General features: G+C 39.5%; 2 protein-coding genes and 1 long non-coding RNA gene across 5 annotated transcripts in view; 2 read left to right on the top strand and 1 right to left on the bottom strand.

Moving 5' to 3' along the window:
- Positions 1-2,599, bottom strand: part of LOC139454400 (docking protein 5-like) — a 39,894-nt gene extending 37,295 nt beyond the window's left edge. For both annotated transcript variants that reach the window (XM_071236075.1, XM_071236076.1), the window contains exon 1: positions 2,433-2,599. The gene's annotated coding sequence lies outside the window, so the exon portion shown is untranslated. The remainder of the gene's footprint in view (positions 1-2,432) is intronic.
- LOC139454401 (uncharacterized) lies at positions 2,188-10,952 on the top strand. Of its 2 annotated transcripts, none has more exons than XR_011652454.1 (3): positions 2,188-2,248; positions 10,502-10,603; positions 10,892-10,952. It is a non-coding gene; the product is annotated as an uncharacterized lncRNA (long non-coding RNA). The 2 variants fall into 2 exon arrangements; XR_011652455.1 differs by lacking the exon at positions 2,188-2,248 and adding an exon at positions 5,641-5,720.
- A 3,690-nt stretch (positions 10,953-14,642) lies between these two features.
- LOC139450917 (acyl-coenzyme A thioesterase 8-like) lies at positions 14,643-22,957 on the top strand. The gene is made up of 6 exons (XM_071232745.1): positions 14,643-14,737; positions 15,497-15,636; positions 17,441-17,666; positions 18,241-18,398; positions 19,039-19,239; positions 20,969-22,957. The coding sequence occupies exons 1-6, from the start codon at positions 14,646-14,648 to the stop codon at positions 21,073-21,075; spliced, it is 924 nt and encodes a 307-aa protein (XP_071088846.1). The 5' UTR covers positions 14,643-14,645; the 3' UTR covers positions 21,076-22,957.
- Positions 22,958-26,931: the final 3,974 nt, after the last annotated feature.

Raw genomic sequence — 26,931 nt, forward strand, 5'->3', positions numbered from 1 at the left:
ATCTCATCCAAGCGACATCTCCTGCGGGAGCCAGTTATGGGTGGTAAAAGACTGTATCAGAAGAGGGATGACTTAAACTATAGTCAACATTTTCGAGCAATATTACCGTAGCTCCATCCCGTGGTTTCCACGCTTCACAACTTTTGATAAACAATCGAGCATGTCTACAACCTGTCTATACGAAGATTTAATAGTGCGGCAAAAGACTCTTGCTCAAAAGTTGTTTGATCAAGGTTACAACATTCAAGGCACCCGTAAAGCTTTCAAAAGGTTTTATGGTAGACACGTGGAGGACATTTCCATATTTGAAGTATCAGTGACAAGAATGATGTCAGATGCGATTCCCTATTGTAACTTTAACAATATATCAGGTGAAAAAGTTACTTGCCTTTGTGGGGGAGAATATGCTCACCTTTTCTCGAACACCTAGCATCATCTCTCTTTGATAATGATTCATGCTATTGATATGGTCGAGATCGTATTATGGACCGTTTTCAGAAGAGATTTCGTTTTATGGACATTTTTGGTATCTTATCTGACCTACAAACATATAAGTATAAAGAGGTGAGATTTCACCAGTGGATTTAACAACCAGGAAGACCTCTCCCTGAAGATAAAACTGTAATATGAAGGAGGACAATTCGTGTCGTGTGAATGTTTCGTGAATTTATATTTGTGTGAATATTTGTGAATATATATGTAATCCCCAAATTCCCCACTCCTTTCCCAAAACGTTGTTGCCGCTCTGGACGTGTTGGTGGAGGAAAAAACTGATCAGACTATTGACCAGTGATCAGAAGCTACTGATCAGACTATTGACCAATGATCAGAAGATACTGATCAGACTATTGAACACTGATCACAAGCTACTGATCAGACTATTGACCAATGATCAGAAGATACTGATCAGACTATTGAACACTGATCACAAGCTGTGGGTCCTCTTAAATAACCCTACTTCCTTTATTACGTTTCTTGGTATTCTGGTCTACCCGTATTAAGTATGCTCCCATATCTGCCCCCTTTCAATTTGGGTAACTTACCCTGTTTCAGTGAATATTTCAACCCTATGATCCCATTATCAGTAGCAAATTCTCCTCACACCCTATTCACAAGACTTATAGTTCCCCTGCACTACTTCCTGTGTTGCCCTGTGCACACCACGATGACACAGCTGTTCACGTGATCCACAGCTAATCCTCTCGGCCTTAGTGGAATGTTATATCTTACGTATCGCACGTCTTTTGTTTAGCACGTGCTATTGCTAGGATCACGTCCAGCTCTCGCACGTTGTCATGTGTTCTTGTAGTAGACCTTCCGTAATGTTCAGGGGCGGTCGGGTAGCCTAGTGGTTAAAGCGTTAGCTCGTCACGCCGAAGACCCGGGTTCGATTCCCAACATGGGTACAATGTGTGAAGCCCATTTCTGGTGTCCCCCGCCGTGACATTGCTGGAACATTGCTAAAAGCGGCGTAAAACCATACTCACTCACTCCGTAATGTTCTGTCAAATGATGATTTTATCAATAAATAAATAACGCGTCAAAGTTTCATCAATGTAACACAAAATTGCTGTACCGAACCTTTGACAAGCTGCCATTCAGTATGGAATGTAAAATCCACAGTAATGCCGTTTATCAGGGGAATATATTGTTTAATATCCACTTGGAAGCAAATTTATTCAAGTAGAACGTGGAAGTCATGTTTCCTCCAATAATGTGTATGTAATGTGCTTTGAAACGCCCTCAACTATAGTGTCTAATAAACTTGTTTACACTCTTGACGATATAAATAAGCTGTAAGTGACAAGGCTTCTATACATGACATGGTTGAGCTGTCTTTATGTACAACACGATATGAGTAAGATTGCTTCAGCGTCTCTTTAGTTGTTGAAAGTATAAAGCTGCATATAAGCTTGGTGAAGCTCACGAGTATTGGTATGAAGCGCCAAAGATTATAATCGGCGCGAATGTAGGACACGAACCAACGACTATGACCCTGTGTCCAACCTATACATACGTCAGTGTCGGCAGCACATGACAACCCGCACTGAATACCACTACTGAGCTCTCACATACAACCCATGAACTGTGATCTAAGTTAAACGTAAATGTGAACATTGAAATACAGGTGTACATATAAGTTGCCAGAAATGGGCATCGAGAAGGTCCACCGAGTTGTGTCCGACACTTTCCGTTCATATAGTTGAGGTGTTAACCGTTCATGTGGATTCAGTAACCCTTATCAACAGTGAGTATTTCGTGTCGATGATACAGTAAAACTATTCCTATCCACATGAGTAGATAACGGTTTGTGCATACCCTCATAATAGAGGAGGCCAAAGAAGATATCCTTGCAATGGGCTGTTTACCGGGTGGCAATGGGCTGTTTACCGGGTGGTTTGTATGTGTTACGAGAATAAGTGTTGACTTACCTGCAGCGCTTAGTGAAGACAAGTATCCTTGAGAATGAGACTGACAGACAGTGACACACACACATACATATTGAGGAGTTAACACATGGCATATAGTTTCTCACAGTGTCCCGTTTGACAGGTCTCGATCAAATGCTGTCCTGACTGCAGTGTGACCTAAATAGCATTTCACTTCCTTGTCTGCTCCGAAGCAGCCTGTGTAGTATATTTAGTCTAGACTCGATTCAATCTCTGGTTTATTAAAGCTCAGGGATAGATATGTTCCAATTTCTACCTGATCTATTTCATTAATGTTAAACACTGTTTCTATCGCTGGTGCATGGTTGCAATTCCAGTGGCTTGTGATAATTAAGAACAACGCCAGATGTTAATAGGAGGCTGCTAAACTATCGATCTTTTCTATTCTGTTGATGCCAGGCTTGAATAATGGCACCGTCCATTCATATATGCGTGTGTGGTTTTTGGAATTCTTGAAAAAAAATAATTGTGCCTGCCACAAAAATTACATTGTTGCAAGGTGTTTAAAAAAATCAGGCTCAAAGTTTTAAGTAAAAAAAATCCCTTTTTTGCAGCTGAAGCTCGATACAAAATAGCCTTCGTATAATATTTCTCAGAATTTGCGGATTGCGAAGGTATTGGCAGAAATTACTTATTTTGTGCATGGTGAAAAGTGGCTTTCACTACTAATGAGCATCTCCCATGTTTATCTGTACATTATGTGAGGACTTAACACAAAAATATATGCTATGATATAGGTAACTATGCTATTATAAAACAAGTAATAAATATTAATGTCAGTAAACCAAGATTTTTAATATCAACATGATATCAAGCTTATCTCTTATGTCTTTTGTGTATAGCTGGAATTTGATAGTTGATATAGTGGATCCTTTGTGGATAGTTTATTGGTATCATTAGGAGAAATGCTTTTGATGACTATTGCACCCTAGCACTTCAGTATCAGTTCATTGTTGTATTGTGGGAACTAGGAGCGGTGATACGCTTCCTTGGGTACTAGCGCACGCCTTTACAGAACAATGATTATAATGAATTGGATAAAATGACAACTTGTTATGATCAAAACCGCACCTAATGCTAGAAGTGAGTGAAGAAGGTTTGTTTTATGCCGTTGTTGAATACACTTGCAACTTCAAGGCGGGGGATACCAGAAATAGGCTACACGCCATGTGGGAAATCGAACCCGGGACATCGGCGTGACACTTTAACCACTGGTCTACCCAAACGTCTGACAGGAGGGTAAACGTACAAGACATTCCCCATGTACTTTTCTCATTTATGATGAAATCAAATTGTTATTATATAACATTGTATCATGCTTTAAATCATTAAAAAGGGGCACGGGTGGCCCAGTCGTCTAAGGCGCCGTGATTCGCTGTGCAGAGTTGCGTCACTTGGCCACGCCAGAAATCTATGATTATGAGTTCGAATCCCTGTTCGCCCCGATAATGTGGGTTTCACTGAACTGGTAAACGTTTAAGACAAACAAACGTCTAAACAATGATTAGATATGCATTGGACACACGGGCACCATGCCACTGGGAAAAGCAGGGTATCCAATCCGGATGTGATAATACAAGTAATACTAATCCCATATTCATGGCGTCGTGACCGAGCTATATTTTCCTCATCGTCGCCCTCGCGATACGCATGGAAAAGGGAATATATCATCCTCGTTTATCCAGGGAATTATATCTCGATAATAATGAATACCATTACTCACCCTAGCTTTGTCTCGGAAATAGTCAACCTCAACGCCGGAATAAAATAACCGGGCTCGATTAGGAGCCGAAACAGATTCCATTTAGACGTAAAAGGCAAATACAATGAATGGACCAGTGAAAATCAGTGAAGACATCAGGTGTTAAGTAACTTCCCCCGTCCGCCGATTGTACCCTTAACACAGTAGAGGATTTCTCTCTCTCTCGTGAGGGTGATTTCATTAGATGGCTTCATCGAAAGTATGATAGCAAATGTATCAAGGGTATTTATTAACATGGAGCGGGTGTAATACACGGAATACCAGAGTGAGTGAGTATGGTTTTACGCCGCTTTTAGCAATATTCCAGCAATATCACGGCGGGGGACACCAGAAATGGTCTTCACACATTGTACCCATGTTGGGAATCGAACCCGGGTCTTCGGCGTGACGAGCGAACGCTTTAACCACTAGGCTACCCGACGGCCCCGACAGGATCCCAGAGAGTGTATATGCATATGCATGTGTTCTCATACAGTCAAACAAACTCAGGCACCATATGTTCAGCAGTATCACATATGCATATGTCGATATATCCTTTAATTCGAGTCCCGGTAGAATATATGTCGGCACTGATATTTCATTCTCTGGCTGTGTCGAGTTGGATGATACACCCAATGGCTCCCAGTTCATCGAGTTTACGATAAAAACTCGATCAATCGAAGTGATTGGAACCCCAGAAAACACATCGAGTTGTCCGGAGTTCGTGATAAGGTGTGTGTGTGTGTGTGTGTGTGCGTGCGTGCGTGCGTGCGTGTGTGAGTGTGTGTGTGTGTGTGTGTGTGTGTGTGTGTGCTTGTGCGTGTGTGTAGGGGGGTGGGGTGGGGTGGGGTGGGGTGGGGTGGTCATGAGTGGCTGCACGTACCATCCACCTATCAATGAATCCGTTTTTTACATGTAAATACAACTGGCATTCCGGGAGTACAAACCAATTTCAAATTCTGAGTGCATCTTATCGCATTATTGCCTCGAACGAGGAAACTGTTAAATCGGGGTAACCCGAGAAGCAACAAATACCGGATGTTCATTTTGTCGTCTGCCGGTTGTGTCTGGTCACGTGCTCAGATGTTAATGTCCGTCCTGAAAAGGCCTTGGTCTGATGTTAAGGTCAAGCGACGAACTGTTCCCTTGTTTCGTTCTGAGCTAATTGACTGCGTGTTTTTTCCTCCACCAACACGTCCAGAGCGGCAACAACGTTTTGGGAAAGGAGTGGGGAATTTGGGGATTACATATATATTCACAAATATTCACACAAATATAAATTCACGAAACATTCACACGACACGAATTGTCCTCCTTCATATTACAGTTTTATCTTCAGGGAGAGGTCTTCCTGGTTGTTAAATCCACTGGTGAAATCTCACCTCTTTATACTTATATGTTTGTAGGTCAGATAAGATACCAAAAATGTCCATAAAACGAAGTCTCTAAACGGACCATAATACGATCTCGACCATATCAATAGCATGAATCATTATCAAAGAGAGATGATGCTAGGTGTTCGAGAAAAGGTGAGCATATCCTCCCCCACAAAGGCAAGTAACTTTTTCACCTGATATATTGTTAAAGTTACAATAGGGAATCGCATCTGACATCATTCTTGTCACTGATGCTTCAAATATGGAAATGTCCTCCACGTGTCTACCATAATACCTTTTGAAAGCTTTACGGGTGCCTTGAATGTTGTAACCTTGATCAAACAACTTTTGAGCAAGAGTCTTTTGCCGCACTATTAAATCTTCGTATAGACAGGTTGTAGACATGCTCGATTGTTTATCAAAAGTTGTGAAGCGTGGACACCACGGGATGGAGCTACGGTAATATTGCTCGAAAATGTTGACTATAGTTTAAGTCATCCCTCTTCTGATACAGTCTTTTACCACCCATAACTGGCTCCCGCAGGAGATGTCGCTTGGATGAGATCAATCAATATCAACATTGTGGATATCGCTGCAATGAAATTGCATCACAATGCTTTTTATCACTTGCCCGTGAAGAGATCACCTGTTTAATAAACATACAGCTGTGTTACACATTGTGTAATACCAAAAAGCATGCTTATGTCCTGCGTGGACAAGTAACACTAATAAACATAGAAAGCTCTCAACATCCCTTGGCTTATTCAACGACATTGCGGGAGGAGATGATAGATCACTGAGAGGAGCTTATGCACACTCAACGACCCCAGCAACCCCGCTGCTAGGCTTACGTCACATTGCATTGTTTCACCGGTGGTGGATCTTGCAACACAATTCCACAAACCACGTCATAGGTCTCGTTCCACAGGGCAATCGTATTGTAGCGCAACGACAGTCGTAAGTTTCTGTTAAAGTATGTGAGTTAAGATAACCTTAACGCTACGATAACTTTGTGGATTCTAAAGGTGGGCCGTTGTATGGTATTAAATTAACATGTATCAACGTTTGACGTATTTGAAGTTTTATTCTGTTAAACTCAATTGGATTACGTTGTGGATCGTGTAGGCGTCTGCCGATTCATACACGACAGTGAAATTCTAAAAATTAGTTATAAATGGCAAGAAATAAACAAAATACTAAACGAGCTCCCGTACGTGCAATACCAATTTTGGGAAACGAGTAAATAGTTCTGGTATTTGACGAGCAAAGGCGATTCAGATACTAGAACACTTCACGAGTTTAATAAAATTAGTATTACACGGGAGCTCTTTTAGTATTCTGTATGTAGATAGGTTCTTGACACTCTGACCCTTTTTGCATTATGGTAGATCTAACTATGAAACCCCAATGCAAAGTGGTAAACGTTTGAGGCTTCTCTTCGGTCTGTCCTCCCAGATCCAGCTGACACGCTGTGATGTAACCAGAGCACTGTCCAATAGACGTTAAACCCTAAGTCCCTCGCTCACTCAAACGTTTACTCGTTAATACCATTGTTTGCGAGTAATGTTTATAAGGACATTTATGATGGTTTAGATTTATTTATAACATGACATTTTATTGTGTTCTTATTCTATTTCTTACTTCCTGATCTGGACAGACAATCTGACAATGCCGTGGAGCCTGACTATGAAAGGCTTAATTTTGTTCTCCGTTTCAGGCTTTGATTGATCTTTAGAATACCACACCAGACATGCATTAATCACTCTCTGACACATTGCCATTTCATGTCACACCACGTCATAATATAAATACATGTGGTTCCGTATCGTAAATAACATAATAGTTATATTAGGAATATAAAATACGTATTATTCTCGCCAAATAATACAAATTTTGTCCTAACATGTGCTATTTACGATACGGAAACACGCGAGGGTAATCATCTCTGTATCACAATAATGGATGTCTTAGACGTATTTTCACCGAATGAAATAGCTTTGGAAACCGCGTGTAAATACAATGTTTGAGTTAACCGCCCGATTTATATCATATAGTGGATAGAGCGTCTGTACTGAGAGCGGAAGGTCTCATGAAAAAAATGGTACCGTATACTTCGTTTATAACGAACACGCTTATAACGAACTGACTGATCTAACGAAATGTGTTTGATCCCGTCCATTTGCTGTATATTTGCTGTATATATGCTGCTTATAACGAACTACGGTTAAAACGAACCAAAATTAGTGGTCCCTTTGAGTTCGTTATAACCGTACATAACTGTACATAAAATGGGGGCGGTAAATTATTTTACCACCCCACCACCACCTCCACCTATCAGCGTAATCTCAATAGTTCATTGAGATGTAGAACACTGCCCGCATGTGTGGAGCTTCCCAGCTAACACACGACGTTGTCACAACGTTGTGGAAAGGTTGTGGATTGGTAACGTCGTGAAATAACGTTGTCACAACGTTAACATAACGTCAACGTGCAACGTTATTTCACAACGTTATAACAACGTTGCACATTCACGTTGTGAAAACGTTGTGCATCAGACATCGCACAACGTTTCGTAACTACGTTTCTGAAACGTCGGTGAAACGTTATAAAGTTTGCTTCTTGATAGTCATAAAGGAATAGAACTGCTTTATCAAAATCAACATGAATTTGTCAGAATATCAAGGCAGTAATGCATTACCTTTCTGTATATTCGGCATTTGAATTTTCATCTCTTAATACTAAAATTTCCAGAACGTAATTGCGAACTCTATTACAACGTTAGTATTACGTTACATTGTAACGTTATTCCACAACGTAACAACAACGTTGCAAATTAACGTTGTGATAACGTTATGCTTTGGACATTACAACACTTTTCGTAAATGATGTTTAGGAAACCACTTGTAGATCTACCATCTCGTAGTTTTATTTTTTTTTAAACATAAGAACGAAGTTATCTATCTACTAAATGTTGTCTAAAGCAAAATTACAGTAAAAAAACCACTTTGGCGCGCATTTTTTGCGGCGTGAGAGCGACTGCTGAAAAGTTTAGCCTGTTGCCTCGTGAAGTGACGTCAAAATGACGTCACATTGTCGCGGAAGATTTGTTGTCACCAGCCATCTTAGTTCAAACTCTCTCTGGATATATTACAACCAAGTGATTGTGCAGCAACGGGAACTGGACTGATGATCTGTGAATTCGGATAAGGTAAGTTATTTTTCAAAAGCAGTCTCCGCTTGTTCATATGTTTCTGTACATGCAGATAGTCAAATGATTTAAATGTATCGTATTATTCAGAAGTGGCGGGGTTTAGAATGCAGTTTGCCGGTCACTTTCAATGAGCTGAGCGTCAGTGTTGATAGTAATATTTGATACACAGAACGTTATGTATATAGAGGTGAAGGAAGCCCATGACTTTTTACCATATTATTATTTTATGGATACCAAGGGTAATTACCAAGGGCAAGCAGTAGGTATATCATATGTTTGACCAGAATTCAGTCTGGCGGCGTTTTGCGGTCGTCATATTATGTTCGGGTTTCGATCGTAAGGGTATAAGGTCTGTAGGCCTAAATAGGCCTAACGTATGCATCGCCTACTGACCACTGACAGTTATCGCCATTTCTTCCGTGTTATTTCTGAAATCTGAAAGTTTACATGTTCTAATATTCTGACTTTGATTTTTGTGAAACAATGTGGCTCATTCAGGCCATGGGAAAGGTTGAGTAGATTTCTCTTATACAGAGAGGGAATCAAAACAATGGAAGTATTTTCAGATCGACTCTCTGTAGGCTGCTAGTTATGGCCCTGGTCTAAAGCGCTCAATGATGTTATGAAAAATTGTATTTTCGGGAAGAGACAGAAACATACTTGTTCCCGAAAAGGCCCAATTAACACTGACTGAAGTAGCTTAAATGTGGATCATATGGTTGTTGGTGCTGTCTATAAAGTTTATTTGAGCAAGGCGCTTATCATGTGTATTTTTAATACTTCCCCAAAAAAGAATCAATTCATCATTTTCCGATAACTAGATCTATGTCCGACCCCCTTCTAATGAAAACGAGCAAAAGTAGAACGAGTCTCGTCGCGCGCTATAACGGGGTGTTTGCGGTATTGTTCTCGCTGGTGATAAGCTAGTCGATAGTCAAAAGTTAAATATCACCATATATTGTCAGTGATTTGGTCATCGTTTGTTGCTTATTAAGGTGAGATAGGTGTAGATCTAGTCAATGTGCACCAATGAAAAATACAATGGAATTGATAGCAACCATATTCGTTCGGTTTTCGATCTCCGTATGTTGCCAGGTAGGCTACCATACTACAGAATTATATTTAACGATATTGAACTGTATTATGTTAATAAACGTAGTATGTATATGATACTTGGTTCTCTGAAACGTTTTGGCAATGAGAGAGAATAAAATTGTGATCGAAAATTTAACGAGTAAGTTCCAGTGCTAGCTACGAAATCGTACTGTAGCTAGATCTATATAAACAGCGCTGCGATGAAGATGTGAGTCGTAATTAGCTACAATGCCTGTCAAATATATCTGTTCCCGTTTGGATTCCGGTTTAGAAAAGGTCCCCAACAAACCATATTTGTACTAACATGATTGTGTGTCATTGTACTCTGACAGAGGTTGTGAGACGTGGCTCACTATAACAATCACTGGTTTGTCAGACCGGTGTATATGTAAAACCAAATTACATTAAGTGTTTTTTTTTATGATGGTACTCATAATTTTGTTACTTATATCTGTAGCCTGAGTTTATTTCCGATCGGACCTTATACATGAAGACTTTAGATTTACGGTTTTCCTCAATTTTAGGCAATTATACAATGTATGTTATCTTTTTGTTTAGACTACAGATCTAAATGTATGCTTATTGAATATAGTTTTAGTATGACTTTTTTAATATGTTTTCGTTGCAGCAAGGGGGAAAATGTTACACGACCATTCCAGGAGATAAAATCAAGAATGTTGAATCATTGAGGAACACACCAAATAAACCCTGGGCTGTGAATTATGTTAACGTAAGTACAATTGTTTACGGTTACATTCCATTTACTATATCCATGTTAATTGGTGGTTGTTTTTTTTTAATGTAGATCTATTTATATAAATCTATGCTCGTACCACGTTTTGTATTCAACCTGATTCTTGATGTCTCTGAATGAATGTTAAAATTTGTTTCCATCAGTCACTTGAATTATACATTATAGTTTGAATATTGATAAAACCTTATCTCCAAATGAATGTTTCTCGTCATATGAAATCTTTCATATACCTGCTCGAGATTTATTAAGCTGTTTGTATTTCAGGGAAGTGGAAGTGAACACCAAAGAAAGAAGATTCTGGCATTCAATAATTTCGAAAAGTGTATACATTTTCTATAATCTAAAAATAATAAAATGTCAACGCAAATGTGTCTTGGAGTTCTTTGTTGAATGGTGACTTCGCATGACTGAAAGTTGAAGTATACTATATGGACTTGATTAGAGACCGACCACTTAATATTCAAGGAGGTGGGGACCTGGAACTTTTCTATGGAGATTACATGTTTTCGGTCACAGCTACAAAAGCAGATATATGATTTTCTTTAACTCTATGAGCCTGAAGATAAGCACCTTGCATCTAGATCTATGTCTGAACCGTAATTATTTTTGTCAAGAATTTTCGGTGACAATATATTTTTTCGATAATATTCCAGGACCCGACCCTCCCCAGAAAATATCACATGGTCAACCCCTTACAATGTCTGCCATTCTTTTTTTTGTTTCTTTCAGTACAAGCCTAAAGGGTAATGGTGTCTGACTTTGTTATAGTCAAATCATGTATCTAGTTAACAGCTCAGTGGTGTTTTTACATTTTGAACATTGTTAGCAAAACACGATCTAACTCACTGTTAACCGGGCTATTCGACGCCCTGGTTTTAAAATATTGGTAAAAAGTATCTCGAATCATACACATTCACGTGACTAAAGCATATTCTAAAACATTTCCGGAACAAGTTTTGGGGTTGTTTTTACAACATTTTAGTGTGGAATGGTCACAACCGTATTTCATCCTTGTAACACAAAGTTATTTCACTTCGTTGTGACAACGTCCATGGTAGTACACAGAATAACGTTGTAGGGACGCATTATTATAACATTGCCACAACGTAAAATACAACATAACCACAACGTCAAATACAACGTTCCCTCAACGTAAAAATACAACATTCACACAACGTCAAATACAACGTCATCACAACGTTGTGACGACGTGAATATGACGTAACACAACGTTAGGCCATGACGTTGTGACAACATAAATGGGAGTCCACAGAATAACGTTATATGGACGTAACATCCGCAACGTTACCACAACGTAAACACGACGTTATCACAACGTTCCCACAACGTTGTGACGACGTGAATATGACGTAACACAACGTTAGGCCATGACGTTGTGACAACATAAATGGGAGTCCACAGAATAACGTTATATGGACGTAACATCCGCAACGTTACCACAACGTAAACACGACGTTATCACAACGTTCCCACAACGTAAAATACAACGTCATCACAACGTTGTGACGACGTGAATATGACGTAACACAACGTTAAAATTGTGATCGAAAATTGAACGAGTAAATTCCAGTGCTAGCTACGAAATCGTACTGTAGCTAGATCTATATAAACAGCGCTGCGATGAAGATGTGAGTCGTAATTAGCTACAATGCCTGTCAAATATATCTGTTCCCGTTTGGATTCCGGTTTAGAAAAGGTCCCCAACAAACCATGTTTGTACTGACATGATTGTGTGTCATTGTACTCTGACAGAGGTTGTGAGACGTGGCTCACTATAACAATCACTGGTTTGTCAGACCGGTGTATATGTAAAACCAAATTACATTAAGTGTTTTTTTTTATGATGGTACTCATAATTTTGTTACTTATATATGTAGCCTGAGTTTATTTCCGATCGGACCTTATACATGAAGACTTTAGATTTACGGTTTTCCTAAATTTTAGGCAATTATACAATGTATGTTATCTTTTTGTTTAGACTACAGATCTAAATGTATGCTTATTGAATATAGTTTTAGTTTTGACTTTTTTAATATGGTTTCGTTGCAGCAAGGGGGAAAATGTTACACGACCATTCCAGGAGATAAAATCAAGAATGTTGAATCATTGAGGAACACACCAAATACACCCTGGGCTGTGAATTATGTTAACGTAAGTACAATTGTTTACGGTTACATTCCATTTACTATATCCATGTTAATTGGTGGTTGTTTTTTTTTAATGTAGATCTATTTATATAAATCTATGCTCGTACCACGTTTTGTATTCAACCTGATTCTTGATGTCTCTGAATGAATGTTAAAATTTGTTTCCATCAGTCACTTGAATTATACATTATAGTTTGAATATTGATAAAACCTTATCTCCAAATGAATGTTTCTCGTCATATGAAATCTTTCATATACCTGCTCGAGATTTATTAAGCTGTTTGTATTTCAGGGAAGTGGAAGTGAACACCAAAGAAAGAAGATTCTGGCATTCAATAATTTCGAAAAGTGTATACATTTTCTATAATCTAAAAATAATAAAATGTCAACGCAAATGTGTCTTGGAGTTCTTTGTTGAATGGTGACTTCGCATGACTGAAAGTTGAAGTATACTATATGGACTTGATTAGAGACCGACCACTTAATATTCAAGGAGGTGGGGACCTGGAACTTTTCTATGGAGATTACATGTTTTCGGTCACAGCTACAAAAGCAGATATATGATTTTCTTTAACTCTATGAGCCTGAAGATAAGCACCTTGCATCTAGATCTATGTCTGAACCGTAATTATTTTTGTCAAGAATTTTCGGTGACAATATATTTTTTCGATAATATTCCAGGACCCGACCCTCCCCAGAAAATATCACATGGTCAACCCCTTACAATGTCTGCCATTCTTTTTTTTGTTTCTTTCAGTACAAGCCTAAAGGGTAATGGTGTCTGACTTTGTTATAGTCAAATCATGTATCTAGTTAACAGCTCAGTGGTGTTTTTACATTTTGAACATTGTTAGCAAAACACGATCTAACTCACTGTTAACCGGGCTATTCGACGCCCTGGTTTTAAAATATTGGTAAAAAGTATCTCGAATCATACACATTCACGTGACTAAAGCATATTCTAAAACATTTCCGGAACAAGTTTTGGGGTTGTTTTTACAACATTTTAGTGTGGAATGGTCACAACCGTATTTCATCCTTGTAACACAAAGTTATTTCACTTCGTTGTGACAACGTCCATGGTAGTACACAGAATAACGTTGTAGGGACGCATTATTATAACATTGCCACAACGTAAAATACAACATAACCACAACGTCAAATACAACGTTCCCTCAACGTAAAAATACAACATTCACACAACGTCAAATACAACGTCATCACAACGTTGTGACGACGTGAATATGACGTAACACAACGTTAGGCCATGACGTTGTGACAACATAAATGGGAGTCCACAGAATAACGTTATATGGACGTAATATCTGCAACGTTGCCACAACGTAAACACAACGTTGTCACGACGTTGTCACAACGTAAAATACAACGTCATCACCACGTTGTCACGAGGTTGTCACAACGTGAAATTGTTAGCTGGGTTCTGCCTTCGCTGCTGGACGGGGGGCATGGGTGGCCCAGTCGTCTAAGGCGCCGCGATTCGCTGTGCAGAGTTGCGTCCCTTGGGCACGACAGAAACCTATGACTGTGGGTTCGAATCCCGGTTCGCCCCGATTGTTTCTAGGTTTGTCAGCACCATACCCTTGCTCGTAGGTTTCACCGAAGTGGTAAAGCCATTATATAATAATTTTTGGTCTGAATCAGTGTCTCCAACATCACGCCATGTCACATAGTATCTAGTCAATCAGAACTTTTTGATACTTTTGTTTCCTTAAAGAAAAATAATAATTTGTTCAGCGGTTTCGAACACTTACGTTTCATGTTGTTGCACAAACGTGTCATCTTTACCAAGGTGCGTAGTTTAGAGTTATCTTTTCTTGGATCGTCTAAAGATGGCCGACTCCGATTCGGAAGCGAGTAGTAATGAAAATATTTTAACAGAATCTTTCCTCCATTTGGAAGAAATAGACGTGAATCTATACAGGTAGTTCCAGTAATGAAGATGACCCGTCTAAGTGTTTTGAATCTAACGAATGACCAACATCCCTCCTGTAGATTGAACATTTTCGCTAAGAACGTAGTATATGAAGCGGACATAAAATGACCAGTCTCCGCCCTGGCATTTGAATACTGGAAGCACAGCAGTATGTGGTCTCTGAGTTCTGTGAATGGCACATTATACAAATGCAGTGACATTCTTTTGTTTGTAATTGATTATGTTTTGAAAGGTTTGCTGCCTGTAGGAATTTTTAATGGTTGAACATAGGAACTGTTTTGTTGGTAAAATTCAAGTTCTAGGACTAGGGTGAACTTTGACCGTGTTGGTATATTTTCATTGTTACTTGATTAATGCGTTAGCTCGTCATGACTAATGTCCGGGTGAGAATGTGAGAATTTCTGATGTCCCCCGGTGTGATATTGCTGGAATATTGCTAACAGCAGTGTAAAACCATACTCAATCACTGTTACTTTTGTCAGGGTTGAAAAGTTTGGAGGGGCCTTTGTGAGAGTAAATACACCCTGTCAAAACAGATATGTTCTTTTTCTTGTCATTCAAGCAAATTGTCTATATTAATAACCATTGATCATGGATCAGAAATGGTTTGAAATAGAAACATTTAGAAACATGGAATAGACTCATTTTAAGTCACTTGACTTTACGGTGATTATTAAGGAACCACTTTCATAATTTAGTATTTAGGCTTATCCTGATCTTTTACAAGTATATATCCTTGTGTTCTAGGGGTGCAAATTTGTTCCATCCCATTGGGTCAAGGTCAGTGTATGGAGGTCAAGTCGTAGCTCATGCCCTGCGAGCAGCATACACAACTGTACCAGTCCAGCACCATGCACATAGTGTACACTGCTACTTCCTGAAGGGAGGTAAGTGGGTCACAACGCACAATAACCGAGAGTCGAAACTCATAGTATTCATGAGTCCTTATGATTGGTTGGTTGTTTAACGCTGCACTCATCAAGATTCCAGCTATATGACGTCGGTCCTTACATAATCGAGTCTGGACCAGACAATCCAGTGATTAATATCATTAGCATCGATCCACGCAACTGGGATCGATGACATGCATCAAGCAAGTCAGCGAGCCTGACCACCCAATCCCGTTAGCCGCCTTTTACGACAAGCATTGTTGCGAGTCCTGATATAAAGCCTGCATGGATGTTGATATGTAGGAAAACTTGCAAATTTCCATTAATTTCTACTGAGACTTTAGTTATGCACTTTGTTGGGATACAATACAAATAAAAAGTGTATGGTAAGGCCACAATACTACACATGAAGAATTGACACATGAAACATCAACACTTATCATGCCGTGAGAAAGATTTCTTAATCAATGGGAATAAAGTGAAGTAGACTTGAGTTAATCAACAATCTCATTAAAATCAGATTTTAGTTCTCGCTACCGCTAAACAAAGATCTGAGGACATCCCATTACGGGTCACGTCAGACTGACGTTGCGAGAACTTTGACCGACCAATGGAATGACCAATCGGAAGGCACCTTTCTCGTGCTTTACGGCACTAATTTCAAATTGGCGACTACACTTCGAATTATATCTTGACAAATTCTCGATTACAAATTTGAAACCTAAACAAAAGAACATTCTGGAATGGCTAATAGATGGTCTTGATTGTATGCATTCAGTCGTTAAACCCGTAACTATCGTTCGAAATACCCCGTGTTAAAGTTTTTCGAGGTTGTATGATTAGAATTCACATTCTGACTGTCACTTTCATGATCTGGTAAGAGACGCTCTGATTGGTCGGATGAAAGGTCGTTCTGACGTGACCCCGAATGGGATGTCCTCAGATCTTTGTTTAGCAATAGCGAGGACTAAGGTCTGATTTTAATGAGATTGGTTAATAAATGGTCTGTAGTGGTTTATTATAGGAATGGATACTGTCCGTCTGTCCATCTGTCCATCCGTCTCATGTCTTGTTTCCAGAGCAGAACTAAAAGATCATGAGAGATGTCTTGGCCGTACTTGGCACATAGATAAATCTAGTGGTAAACTGATGCCGTTTGATAGTTTGGGATTTTTGAAAAATTATTTTTCAACGAGCTGTAGTGTTCGTTTCCTGAGCAGTTTTTGAAAACTGTACAATATTCTTCACCAAACTTGGCACATAGATAGGTCTAGTGGTAAACGGGTGCCTTTTGATAGTTTGGGATTTTGCAGATCTTGAAAACCGTACAATATTTCTTACCTTGCACACACCTGGACATATTATATTGGGCTTAAGAAACTTAAAGAATTGGTTCTCAGGCAATGACTTTTGAAAATATAGTGTGGGCGGGCGGTATTTTTTGGGGTCTTTTTTTGCTTGTTTAAACCAGTGTGTGACCAAATAAACAGTTGTTTACCATCAACCTGAAAAAGGGCCTCCCTACATAATCAAGCATACAAACTCCTATTGCCGCCATGACCATGCACAGAGATGCACAGTTAAGCAGTGTGCATGTAAAGGGAAGTAACTGTGTGCTATATTGGATCACATTTTTTAAAGTATTACCCGGTAGTATTTGAATTCTTTTTTGAAAATGGAAATAAAAACAAAACGTGCGGCAGACTTTATGATGATGCGGGCAGTGCCGGAGAACCAAGACTATTCTTGTTTTAGCCTTGGCGAGGGATATGAGTATTTAATGCTTGTTCATCTATATTAGGAAGTGCAGACACGCCCATCCTGTACCATGTGGACCACACCCGTGAGGGGCGGACATACTGCAACCGCAATGTCAAGGCCATACAAGATGGAGCACCAATCTTCACCATGCAGGCGTCCTTCAAGAGAGTGGAGACTGACCCGTATACCCACCAGTACTCTATGCCAAAGGTGCCTGGGCCAGAGGGACTGCTGTCTAGTGTTGAGATCATGGAGAGGCAGTTGAAGTCAGTTAAACCTCTTTTTTTTATTTATTTATTTATTTATTTATTTATTTATTTATTTATTTATTTATTTATTTATTTATTTATTTACATTACTTGTATATGGATTAATTTTCAAAAGCTGTTTCGTCAGTGGAAGATATTAAAATGAAATAATGTTTGAGGTCTCTCTTAAGGTGACATGTTGAGGTACTGTCAATCTGAAATAAGCAAATTTTTACATGAAAATAGTTTGAAAAGTGACACCGAAAGGGTTACTTCTTTCCTGATGGCACTCTTTAAGGTTTTCAGATACACAGCTACATGTAGCGTCAATGGATAATGATAAACTTGTATGTTGTCAGGGAATCTGCCGTACCCATCCCTGTACCATGTTTATTAGACTCACATCTAGTCTCTGAAATGAACGTATCTTAAAGAAAAAACAGTTGTTAAATTACTGTAATAAAAATATAATAAAAAGGAGCTCAGAGACTCTCTTCTTTTCCTGATACTGCAGTTATCTGGTAGACAGACTACATGTATACTTCTCTGCAGGGATAGAGGTCTGTTTACAGTGAATGGACATTGTTTACAGGACCGACAGTGTGTCAGCCGGAAGGAAACGATACATAAAGAAGAAACTGACAGAAAGTGTGACATACGAAAACCGCCCCGTGAATGAGCAGTATTCTTACAGAGAGGAACCGCTGGAAGCTGTCTCCTACAACTGGGTCAGAGCTCTTGGACATATAGGTACTGATTGAGAACACCTCACCTGTACTTCCTTCTGTGCAGAGTGTGTTTAGCTGTGTGTCATGAGTGTGTAGCTATGTGTCATGAGTGTGTAGATGCCTGTCATGAGTGTGTAGATGTCTGTCATGAGTGTGTAGCTGTGTGTCATGAGTGTGTAGCTATCTGTCATGAGTGTCTAGGTGTCTGTCATGAGTGTGTAGGTGTCTGTCATGAGTGTGTAGATGTCTGTCATGAGTGTGTAGCTGTGTGTCATGAGTGTGTAGCTGTGTGTCATGAGTGTGTAACTGTGTGTCATGAGTGTGTAGCTGTGTCATGAGTGTCTAGGTGTCTGTCATGAGTGTGTAGCTGTGTGTCATGAGTGTGAAGCTTTCTGTCATGAGTGTGTATCTGTGTGTCATGAGTGTGTATCTGTGTGTCATGAGTGTGTAGCTGTGTGTCATGAGTGTGTTGCTGTCTGTCATGAGTGTGTAGATGTCAGTCATGAGTGTGTAGCTGTGTGTCATGAGTGTGTAGCTGTGTGTCATTCATAGCTGTGTATCCGTCTTGTCACCAGGTGATGACTCGAAGATGCACCAGTGTGTAGCTGTCTGTTTTGAGTGTGTAGCTGTGTGTTATGAGTGTGTATCTGTCTTGTCACCAGGTGATGACTCAAAGATGCACGAGTGTGTAGCTGTTTATCTGTCGGACTCTATCCTGGACGTCTCTCTCCTCCCTGCTGGGGTCTATGGAAAGAACAGTAGCCAGATAATGTTCATGACGTCCCTGGATCACTCTGTGTGGTTTCACAATCCCTTCCGTATCGATGAGTGGATGCTTTATGAGAAGGAGAGTCCACATTGTGGTAAGTCCAGCATCATGAGATATTTATATGGTCCTGACATTCACACGATCAAGTAACAGTGGTATTAACCAGGCCAGTCATCCAAGAGTGTCCAGAGTATTATACCTTTTGTTTTTTATCCGCCACCCAACAAAGTTGGCGGGGGATATAGAAACGGGCTCCGTCCGTCCGTCCGGCTGTCACGTTTTGTTTCCGGAGCATAACTCATACACCGTTCAATATTTTTTCATCAAACTTTGCAGGTCTGTCAGGTACATGCTGAACTAGTGCCTTTTGCTATTTAGAAATTTTAGAAATTTTTATTGTTTACGTTTCCATGGCAACAAGATGGACTTAGGTTCTGTGAGGGTAGGGTTCGTTTCCGGAGCATAACTCATAAACCGTTCAATATTTTTTCATCAAACTTTGCAGGTCTGTAAGGTACATGCTGAACTGGTGCCTTTTGCTCTTTAGAATTTTTTAAATTTTTTACGTTTCCATGGCAGCAAGATGGACTTAGGTTCCAAACTCTTCTTTTTTTTACAATTTCCATGACAAGCTCCACCTCGGTTAATAAAGGTTAGGGTTTGTTAAGATTTAATTATGTCATAAATTCTGCAACAGGGGCGGGAGATATAGCCATGTTAGTGGCAAACTCTTGTTTTGTTTGTTTGTTGTTTAACACCACACTCAGCAATATTCCAGTGATATGGCAGCAGTTTGTAAATAATCAAGTCTGGACCAGACAATCCGGTGATTGACATCATGAGCATTGATCCTTACAATTGGGATACGATGACAAGCATTGACCAAGTCAGCGAGCCCGACCATCCGTTCCTGTTAGCTGCCTCTTACGACAAGCATAGTCACCTTTTATGGCAAGCATAGGTTGTTGAAGATCTATATTCTACCCTGGATCTTCACGGGTCTCCATTCCACTGTTATGTACTCTGTATCAAATAGTTACCATATCTTCTATTGAGCTTTATTTAAATGGCACATTGTTATACATAGTTAGTTATCCAAACAAGTTACTCTTTTGAGCAGTTCAGTGTTAAGTTAAACGTTGGAGCAAAGGATGGAGTGACGGCTCTTGGTGGTGAACGATCCCGGGTATTTATGATAACAGAATGGAGATGTAATACACTGGATAACAAAGGATGCAAGACAGTTTGAAGGTTCTTTTTTTATTTCGATACATTTTAGACGTATTTATGATTTATTAAAAATAGGTTCTCATTTCTCTATGGATTGTCATGAGTTGCGAACTAATTAGATCAGGTGGTCACGTGACTAGGTGCAGCTTTGTGATACAAGGTCATCTGAAAAGTCTGAAAAGCCGGGGTTTGCAGCCGCAAGCCTCAGCCTGGTCCAAGGCGGAGCTGTGGCGGGGGAGGTCGTGGAGATCGTAACGAAGGAATTCTGACTTTGGACGAAAAGATCACGTAGTGTTGTTGATTATGTGTCATTGTACCCCAATGGTGTTGATCATTGCTCATCACTTTAGTTACTGCTGGTCGCTGAAATGTGGATGACTGTGGCATTAATCAACATTCATTCAATCACTCAGTCAATATTTATGTAACATCATGGCATTGATCATTGCAATATTTTTAGTCAGTGGTTATTGCACCGTGTCCGCTTCTTGTATTAATTTGGTATGGCTGAAATATAAGTGACTGTAGCATGGAATAATATTCACTCTCTCACTCAGTATTTAAATAAGCTTCTGACACTATACTTTTCCCAGGAGATGGGCGGGCAATGACCCAGGGTCGACTGTGGAAGAGGGACGGCACGCTAGCTATGTCCGTAGCCCAAGAGGGCGTCGTCAGGACCTTCAAGTCGAGTTTATGATACACATATACGACAGGAAAAGGGAACAGTGAAACTGTTAATCCAGACCCCGTGTCACTTAACAGTGCCAGGATATGCTGATTGTGATCTAAAATGACACACAATGATCCTTGGTGTCAACACCATCCCGCTTTGATGGATTTCACCCAAAATTGATCTGAGTCCCTGAGTCAGGCAGGGCTTTCCTCGACCACCTGTGATAACCGTATTTGATGTAATAAGCGTCCTGCTCTAATAAGTGCCTACGGCGACATTTGCTAATATATTGGCTAGTGAACAATCACAATGAGCAGCCCTTCCGATTGATCAATGTACACAAGACTTATTTATTCGTGTATATGCATCCTTAATTATGGGAAATTAAATTCTGGAAATATATATCTGTCATGTATTTTAAAACATTTCAGGCTGTCAGCATAAACCACAAAATTTACGATCTTTCAACTCTGTTGTTTTTCACCAAAATAATATTCCAATAAGAGCCCTCTATTTCTAATTTTGAGAGCGCCCTAGGCGCTTATTATGTCGAATACGGTAACTGGAATACTGATCAACTCACTCACTCAACTAGGATTACTTCTTTGTGACATCAGCTTTTAGTGTCAGTCACTGACGATTATATACACTTCATGATGATTTAGGTAGATATCAGGGGTCAAAATTCAAGCGCTTTTCAGAGATCTTTAAATTTTCTTGGAGTCATGCAGGGCTTTCCTCGACCATCTGTGGTCTTACTGGAATACTGATCAACTCTGACAATCTTCACAAGTTATTCATATAATTTACCCAGTATATATCTGGATCTGATTTTTTCTTGAAATTCAATCACTCTACAGATACTCTAAGTGGCGTTCAAGCGTTGTCCAGCACTTTTCGTACTTCTATAGTAGAAAGTAGTTTCTGCTCTATATTATCCAGTATCCAAGTGTGAAAATAGGTATACATAGATGATGAACTGGACATTTTAGTTTCAGGAGTCCTGCAATGTTTTTTGTTTTGTTTTTTTACATGAATTTTGCTTGCATGGTCTCTGTCCCCCAAACTGATCACAGCTCTATGTTAAAGTATGGGAGTTACGATCATCTTAGTTTTACGATCGTTTTGTGGGACGGGGCCCAGGAGTGAAAGTGCATTTGGCATCTTCGTAAAACATACAAATTCAATGTCGTCTGGCAATCAATGAAAGAATATTTTTTTCATGGCTAGATTGCACTTTGAGTTTAATCTCACACAGCCCTTGATTGGTAGTCTAATGCTTAGTCTCTGAAAATGTGAAATTGATAGAAAAAATTTCAATTGATAAGGAGCCCCGGTGAGATTGGAGATTCAGTGGAAAATATAGACTTGCTTCATGTAAGACCATACTATAAAACGACTAATGGCTTTACTGACAGGAAAATAATATGGTTCAGGGACCGAGACATACTAGTTCGGCCATGTTGCGTTCTATGGATGCATGTATGAGTTTTATATGCTTTTATGCTTGTATATGTTTTCAGCAGTAAGAAATAAATATATTTACATCATTGTAAGATGCTTGCTGTAAAAGACGATTATGTTTGTCATAAGAGGCGACTAACGAGATCGGTTGGTCAGGCTCGCTGACTTGGTTGATGCATGTCATTGGGTCCAAATTGTGAGGATTGATGCTCATGATGTCAATCACTAGATTGTGTGGTCCAGACTGGATTATTTACAGACTGCCTTCATAAAGCTGAAATATTGCTGAGTGCGGTGTTGGACAACAAACAAACAAACTAAGCTTGTCATTGTATTAACATGGCTGTGATAATAGGCATGAAATACTGCAATAATGATTAAGTCTAGAGAAAGACAAAAGAGACAACAGATAATCAGATGTAACCATTTACTGAAATAAATGATAAAATGGTTGATGTGCTTTTTTTATTGGGATCGCCTTTGTGGACTGATGGATAGTGGGTCTGCATGGAGAGTGGAAGGTCAGTGTTTCAATCCCAGCCGCGTCATACCGAAAGATGTCACAAGATGAGATTTGTTGTTACTTGCCTGGCATTTGTCAATAAGGTGATAAAACAAGGACTTGTCTGCTTGGAGTCAGTATACTGTGTCTGAGTGGGATATTCATGTTATTCTGTGGCATGGTACCTCAGTGGACTAGCGCTATGAAACCAGCTTTAGTCTAGACTAATACAAGCAAACACACACACACACATATGTGCAAAAATCTTGAACTCTACGTTAAACCACATTTCACCTCACATCACCTTTTGTTGTGAACATCACCAATTGTTTTTACTAAATTCAGATGTTCAAATTTTAAAATAGCTTTAGAAACTGGCAGATATAGTAAAACAGACCGTTCACTCAGATTCTGTAACTATTGTAGTAGTAAGGGAGTTAATGTCATTGAGGATGAATTCCATGTACTCTTTAATTGTAATTTATATTCTGCCCTAAGACAAAAATACCTTGTTAATCTTCCTATGCCTACTCATTACAGTAATTCTCATGTAATAAATATTCTTAGTAATTATAATTAGCAAACATTATTTCTAGTTTGTAAATTCTTATATTATGCTCACAAAATAATTAATGATAAATTCTGTGCCCTGTAAATGTCATGCTCACATGTCTGTATTTTGGGCCATTGGCCTTTTACTGAATAAACATGTCTGTCTGTCTGTTGTGAAGAATTCCTGATATTGCTGTATGAATTAATGTAAAGTGACACCTTATCCGAAGATGTTTATAGAAGGCTTGTGTGAATGCCTCGTGTGCTTTGAGAAACCTCCATTGTTCCGCCTGTCAGAAAGATGGGCAGTATTGGAATGAAAATATATTCCTTTTGCAGTCGCTTGAATAAAATATAAATGTAGCTAAATTTGGAGACAAAATGTAGTCAAGGACCTGCTCTTTGCCTTCACTCACCTTTAGGATTTAAGACTTTTATTTGGGAAAATGGCTAAAACATGCCTGAAAAAAACACACACAAGTATGCTCCAAACAGTTGACAAAAAGAAGAAATCTTGATTGAGTGAGTGAGTGAGTGTGGTTTTTACGCTGCTTTTATCAATATTCCAGCAATATCACCGCGGGGGACACCAAAAATGACCTTCATACATTGTACCGATGTCGGGATTCGAACACGGGTCTTCGGCGTGACGAGCTAACGCCTTTAACCACTAGGATACCCGACCGCCCTATCTTGAAGAAAAAGAAAATTCAGCTTCGGTAAGGATGTAGGTAAAAGATGGCGATGTCAATTACGTGTCCGACAACCATCAAGCTCCTTCCCAGCGCGTGACACCTTTGTTACTCTCCGCGAACGGGCTATCACTGTGAGGAGCTTGGACAACCAAAGTGTAAGGGAGACTACTCTTATCAGCCTCTCTCATAAGGCCGCATGCACACTCCGGCGCAGTGGTGACTCAGCATACTATATGGCTGGCTACCGGCCGCATGGAGCTCTGCGTAGGAGAGTGGGCCGCATGCACACTCCGTCGAAGTGGTGACTCAGCATAACTATGCTAGCTGGCTGCCGGCCGCATGGATCTCTGGGTAGGAGAGTGGGCCGCATGCTGAAATGCTAGCCGATGATTGGCTGATTGTTTGAGCTGTTCGCCATGTTACCAAAGTAAAACATTAGACGCCTTGACGTCTCTTGTTGATTTCAGGTGAGACGATTTTAACAAGGATGTTGTTTGTAATAAAAATTGAGTAGTTTATTTGCCTAAAACTTCCGGGAATGATTTAGTTTTATTGGACTGGAAGTTAATACCTGTATTTCTGAGATATTGCTTGATGTTGAATGGTCACTGCTTCAATGTCAACGTCAGAAAAATCACCAAAACTATGTCACGCGTCAGTCATATTTGTATAATCTATTAGATCGGTTGTTTAAAATATTGTTGTAGCGTTAATCATAGTCTTATACTATCGTTATTATGTTAATAATTGTAGTAATTTATATATAATCCGTTTAAGTTACGGTCGTTCGCAATGTCACCCAACCAAGCGCTATTTTTAGAGTGTTACAATGGGAGATAACTGTTGTAGCTAAACAGAACAAAACGTCAGTTGATAGTTGGCCGTGCTTTATTTTTTTCAGAAAGTTACATGGGGATGAGTAATAGTGAGGTAAGATGTGAACAAACTTTTAACAGAAATCTCATCTTCATCTCGCACATGTATTATGATATGTGTAATCATGGAAAATATTTCTGAAAATATTTTTTAAAACATTCTTAACTGTAAATTATTACACTACACATATTCGGGACATCGGCCACAATGATCGAAGGGAGCGAACTCGATGATATGAGTAGATTTTAGATAGATGTAAACACATTTTTAAAAGAAACCTTATATTTGTCTCGTACATGTATAATGATATGCGAACGTACAAAATGCAGAAAACATCATGGGAGATATTTTTTTATAACATTCCTAACTGTAAATTATTCCACAAAACACGTTTGTGTTTGTGTTTCAAATGTCATTGATGTAAACATATTACTCGTTTTGTTTTCTACTTTTATATTACAAGTTAGAGTATTTAAACTCAGATGTGAAGTGTCATGTTGAGTTCTCATTCCTGATTCTGAAGGTAGCATATGCAAATTACGATTAGGTTCGCCTACTGGGTTACGAATGAGCGCTTTATTAAAGTATAAGTACTTGCATCAATGGGTAGGCATGATTTAAATGTCTTTGCGCCGTGTTGTTCCTCTGTATCAAAGTACTGTTATCTTGTACCATTTTGGCCATCAACAGGTACTATATCAAAAGGTGCATGTTCAGCTTGTTCGGACTTTGATTCAAGGGAGGCTACTCCGCATGTCATATTTGTAAAAGTGTTAGTTGTCTCCCATGGTAAACAAGTTAGCAAGCTCCTTCACAGCGCGTGACACCTTCGTTACACTCTCGGGGTATCGATGCCAGGAGCTTGACAAGCTAGCAGACAGCTAGCAGATCAATGTGCTGCGGAAATGGCAGCTTTGAAAAAACCCCCAAACGATTATTTCTGAATATTGTACAATCAAGGAATCAGATCAGAACAGGTCGTTCAAAAATGCACAGACATTCCACTGTCAACTCTGTACCGAGTTTTGAAAAATATTGAGAGTGCAGATGGAATTGAGCACAAACGGTGAGCGGGTAGGTCAAAGAAATTGACTGTTGGTGAAAAGAGACGCATGAACGAAGAAAATATTGGGCATGAAATGATTACATGTTCTCAATCACAATAATATCTGGAAAAACTATTGCTTACGATTGTATACATTATAAAGGAAGGGAACTCATTGAAATGCCCATATGTTTCATTACAAGGGTTGCTTCAGTAGTTAGTGACATATTGTTTGAAGTTAGGGCTGGGACGAGTCCAAATTTACTACCGGGTACCCACCACTCTATTACCCGACCCGACTAACGGGATCGAGTGGTCAGGCTCGCTGACTTGGTTTGATGCATGGCATCGATCCCAATTGCGTGGATCGATGCTCATGATATCAATCACTTGATTGTCTTGTCCAGCCTGGATTATTTACATACCGCCATCATATAGCTGGAATATTGCTGAGTGCGGCGTTAAACAACAAACAAACAAACATATGTCATAGAGGTATACCCACAAACACTTGAGTCAACTGAGCAAATTTCTTTCGTTGTGACAAGTCAGTAAAATAAGCACGGGCGTGTGATCTTTGGAAATTGGACAAACTTGAGAAACGTGCAGTGTTTAAGTACTTGCAGAATAACGGCTTGACGCCAAAAGCCATCAATAAAGATATGAGTCCAACACTAGGAAAGGATGCCCCTTCCTATGCCAGCCTAAAGAGGTGGACAGCATAGTTCAAACTTGAAGCCGCCCCT

The sequence above is a fragment of the Haliotis cracherodii genome, unplaced genomic scaffold (genome assembly GCF_022045235.1).
Source record: "Haliotis cracherodii isolate W230 unplaced genomic scaffold, xgHalCrac1.p SCAF_10, whole genome shotgun sequence".
NCBI lineage: Eukaryota > Metazoa > Mollusca > Gastropoda > Lepetellida > Haliotidae > Haliotis > Haliotis cracherodii.